The following is a 4,875-nucleotide window of genomic DNA, read 5'->3' on the forward strand; positions in this document are numbered from 1 at the left end:
GTCAACGATAGATATGGGAAATAATGTACGGAAAAAAGTGTAACCATTTGACTCTTCGTACTCAAAGCACTTCAATTTATTTGTTCGATTTTAATTTAATATTAAGTTTAAAAAAGGAAAAAAAAGCCTTAAAATTTTATAATCTTTAATTAAAAAAGTATATAAAATAAATCAAAATATCCTTTAATCTTATTACCTTAAACATGTTATATATAAAAAATTAATAACTAAAAAAAAGATAAATAAATTAAAACACACAATTATAAATTTATTTATGAATATATTTTATTAAAACACGTTATGAAAGGCACCACTTGTAATTTGTAAAAGCAATTATTGTCACGATGATATTTCCCCATTGGGAGTACACGTACAAGACACGGAGCAATATGACACGACAAAAATAATTAAATAAATGGACCAACCAACTTCCACCAAATCTTTTTAAGCATATTTTAAATATATGCCAAAAAAAAATCACACCTAATAAGTATCTGCACCACAGGACAAAAATCGAAGAACTTGTATTGTAGGTCACAAATTCAAACGCATTAAATAATATGGCTTATGTTTTTGACTAGACTCAAAGCTGTGAGACCATAATATGCATCAAACTCACACATCACATGTCGACTCGTATTATTAGAACAGACGTTTTTCTTAATCCGCTTATACCAACCAGAAAAAAAAGAAAGATATGGTCCTTGTCTAACATGTTAATTCATAGAGTAGAGTTAAAATGCTGCCTTTACACATTTGTAGAATTGAAATGCATAATGGTTCAACAATCATTTTTCTCATTGCAGTAACATCTTTGCAATTCGACAGGCTAACACTTGATATAAAATGCTAGCTATTTTCAAGAGAAGCTAGGAAAACGCGATAAAATGGAAGACCATCGAGGACTCATCTCAGTTGATTACGAACTTCAATGCCTGTCTCATCATGAAGCCTTAGCTGTTTCTCGAACCAATGATAGTTTAGCCAGCAGACCACACATTTGGAGATATGAACCGACCCCATCGCAGATCCTCATGTGTGCGAAACCAGTTTCCTGTTATACCAGCAGAAATATATAAATGGTGCTAACAGAAGATTGATTATAAAGATGAAAGTTATCAGAATTAGTAGAGATAAACCTTCAAGAATTCCAGCTTTACATATTCTGCCATATCGTAGTTCTTTATAATTCGGAACAGGGTTGTGATGATGTCAGTGGGGGAATATCCCAGGTCATACAGTGCCTTTAGACCAGCACATGCATCATCAAATTTTCCTTCGAGGACATTCCGCACCATATTCTTCACATGCAACGGATGAGGTTGGTCACAAACCTAGCATTCAACAAGAGAGAATGGAATTATCAAGGGGGGACTCTGTCAAATGAGGAATTACTATATCAAAGAGATATGTGAGCCTTGTAACCTTGAAAACATTCTCTTGGTTGACAAAACCAAATCCACTATGTGTTGCTTGTAAGTTATTTAAGCCCTGTCTCATGTCTCCATCAGCAGTAAATATAATAGCTTCAAGGCCTTCAGGTACATAAGCAACCTGCAAGAGGTAAATCTCTGTAGCATGAATCTCTTCCCTCCCTTCCACCAATATGTTTCCGCAAAGAATTTGGTAAAAACACAGATGATCGCATATTGAAGTGATTAGAGTAAGTGATGAAACTTCCCCAATGCTGGTGAGGCTGAAGGGGTATAGAAAAGTTCCTACCCTTGAGCTCATAATTTTGGTTAGACATTTTTTTAAAGACAGAACATAAATACCAGGATACTCCTTAACCAAACTAATTAGCAAACAAAGGCATGAAATTTTGCAGAACAGCTGGAGGTTCAATGTGCTGCAACAGATTAAGGTTTAATAACATGGTACCTGCCTCATTGTGCATACAAAAATTGTTGATTAAACACAAGGATCAAAAGAAACCACTAAGAAGCAGCAAGAAGAACACTAAAAAAATAGCATGTATGTCAAGGCTTAAGATTGCTAGTACCTTTTCTGCTGCAACTACAGCCATAAGGCGACCAAGGATCTCTTGATCAGATAATCTTGCAAATCGAACCAGGGCACATCTACTTTGAATAGGCTCGATAATCTTAGAAGAAGTATTGCAGGCAAGAGCAAAGCGAGTGGAGTTCGAATATATTTCCATTGTCCTCCTCAGTGCTTGCTGAGCTCCAGATGTCATGCTAAAAATTCAATAAACATGGCAATAAAATTCCCACACCCAACTGTGAAAACTAAAATGATCGAGCTACTGCAGAAAATGCAGGTCAATAGATAGTTTACTATTCCTGAGAATCAATCAAACTGATAGCAATAGTGTGGAAGAGATAGAAATATGAACAGTTTTTTTTTTCCATGACTTCAACCTCTCGGCAAACAAATGATTTCCAAAATTTACAGGAGAACATTTCGAACCTGTCAGCCTCGTCCAAAATAATTATTTTGTGCCGACCAGGGGGTAGAGTAACTTTCTTCTGAGCAAACATCTTGATTTTGTTTCTAACAACATCGATGCCTCTGCACAAGAAACATTAAAGCTTCTAAGCATTTTAGAGAAGCAAGAACTAACCATGGACAAAGAGTTTTTTATATCTAATCAAGCACTCAATATACCTATCATCTGATGCATTAAGCTCCAACACAGCCTCCTTATAGTTTGGTCCCAAAAGCTCATGAGCAAGAGCCAATATACTAGTGGTTTTGCCAGTACCCGGAGGACCCTGTAGGAGTTTTAAATAGAATTGAATATCCAGCATGAAGAAACCATGCGCAAAATCTTTTAGAGATGCATCTGTTCTTCTCTTTCATGGATTGGACTGGATAAACATGTGAAAAGTAATATTTGTTTGACATGATTTTTCAAGAACTTTCCAGTGAACGACATCCTGTAAAGTCTTGTCCACCTTTATGTTTGTCCTAATATACTTACTCGAACAAAGTTTTTAATTGAGCTCCACTGCTGCTATGAGCAAACTGCTTTTGCCAAGTTAATGTAACAACAAATGGACAAACATTTTGGTGGCGGAAAGTCCTAAATTAGATGTGCATTGAAGTAAAAATGATCAACTTCCAGGAAAACTAGCAATAACTACTTTGTTTTTACACATTCTCATCAATTAACACACTGAAACTAACCAATCAATATTACTCAAGGATCCAATTCAAGATTTATCAATAACAAGATTGTATTTGAAACTGGAAGTCTATTCTCCCACAAAATAGAGAATGAACAAGAGGAAATAGAATCCGCATCCAACATCTGGCATAAGCTCACCTCACACGAGTGCATACTTTTGCAGATATATATACATGCAACTGTAGAAGTCTGGTTACTAAGCAAGGACTTTTAAGATTTTCATGACAAAAGGAATAAAAAAGGGTTCATATTCAGGACTTATTGACCGCAAGGGAATAGAACTGATATTATAGTAGTGAATCTACAATCTAACAAAAGTAAGAACATTGTATGGAGCTTTTGATCCCTGATAAGCTTCCATGGCCACTTCTGAAGCACTGAACTTTCTCAAACAATTTTTCATAGCATGACTTGCCAAAAAAAAATCATTTCCCACTAGGCCCCCCAAGAAAATATACTCCTCCCTCTCAGATTGATTATCTCCATAACCATTTCATGATTAAACTTTCACTATGGAGCTCATATTTAAATAATTTTTTTTTTTAAATAAAAATTATTACCCTTAAACCCATAAAATAAAGTTTTATAACATCCAATGAAGCAAAAAATAGAACTTCTCTTCATTTTACATAATCTTGATATATTAATAGCTTATGACATATTTCAAGCTTGTGAATAACCCCGCAAACAATGACATGTTTCTCTTTTACTTTTTGACAACCCAAATCTAGAACCCATTTTAGAAGAGGTCTGTCCCTCTACTACTCTCTGCAGTAAACCACAAACCTCACAATAGTTTATTCATTAACCATACATGGAACAAAAAGTTAGTTCTTTTTTCCTACACTTGGCATAAAATCACATATAGTAATAGCATCTAACATAGATCAAGCTTGTTAGGATCACCACATGAAAGTTCTTAACACTTTTTTCATTTTCTTTTCTATAACCGGTGAAATCAATAAACAATACAAGCTGGGTCTATCTCTCAATACTAAACATCAAACCCAGAAAATAAAGTTTCTCCTTATCCACAAAAAGTTAAGTCTTTCTTTGTCACAGAAATACTCAACAATGCTATATCTGCAAAATACCTCAACCCCAACAGTCAAAGTTTCTTATTTTCACAAATGGGGCAACAAAACAAGATGGCAAATTGAGAAGCACAATTAAAATTTGGAAAGCTGGGTGTACAAATCTCAACACTAAACCTCAAACCCAGAAAATAAAGTTTCTTATTACCCATAAATTGAGCAAAAAATCAGTCCTTTTTGTAATAGAAATACATCACAATGCACAGTAACTAGGTTTACTAGTCTCAACACTAAACCTCAAACCTAGAAAAAAAGTTTCCCATCATCCAAAAAATTGCACAAAAAGTAAGCCTTTTTTTTTGTAACAGAAATACTTCACAATGCTTTATATGAAAAATGACTCAACCCCAGAAGCTAAATTTCTTATTTTTCACAAATGGCGCAACATAAAAGTAGCAAAATTGGGGAAATTTCTTACGGCTAAAATAAGATTGGGCATGTTTCCATCACGAGCAATAACTTGAAGCCTGGCAACAGCATCTTCATTGCCGACGATGTCGGATACTTTGGTGGGTCGAAACTTCTCAACCCAAGGGATTTCTGGTCCAGATGATGTCGAAGAAGACGATGCCATTTCTCAACTCCAAGAGAATAAAAAAAGCCCTTCCTAAAACCCTTCTATTGCAACTT

General features: G+C 34.9%; 1 protein-coding gene across 1 annotated transcript; it reads right to left on the reverse strand.

Moving 5' to 3' along the window:
• Window positions 1-679: 679 nt before the first annotated feature.
• LOC107026904 (replication factor C subunit 2) lies at window positions 680-4,875 on the reverse strand. The gene is made up of 7 exons (XM_015228018.2): window positions 4,664-4,875; window positions 2,629-2,735; window positions 2,431-2,532; window positions 2,003-2,198; window positions 1,426-1,554; window positions 1,140-1,334; window positions 680-1,054 (listed from the first exon to the last, which is right to left on the reverse strand). The coding sequence occupies exons 1-7, from the start codon at window positions 4,817-4,819 to the stop codon at window positions 944-946; spliced, it is 996 nt and encodes a 331-aa protein (XP_015083504.1). The 5' UTR covers window positions 4,820-4,875; the 3' UTR covers window positions 680-943.

The sequence above is a fragment of the Solanum pennellii genome, chromosome 8 (genome assembly GCF_001406875.1).
Source record: "Solanum pennellii chromosome 8, SPENNV200".
NCBI lineage: Eukaryota > Viridiplantae > Streptophyta > Magnoliopsida > Solanales > Solanaceae > Solanum > Solanum pennellii.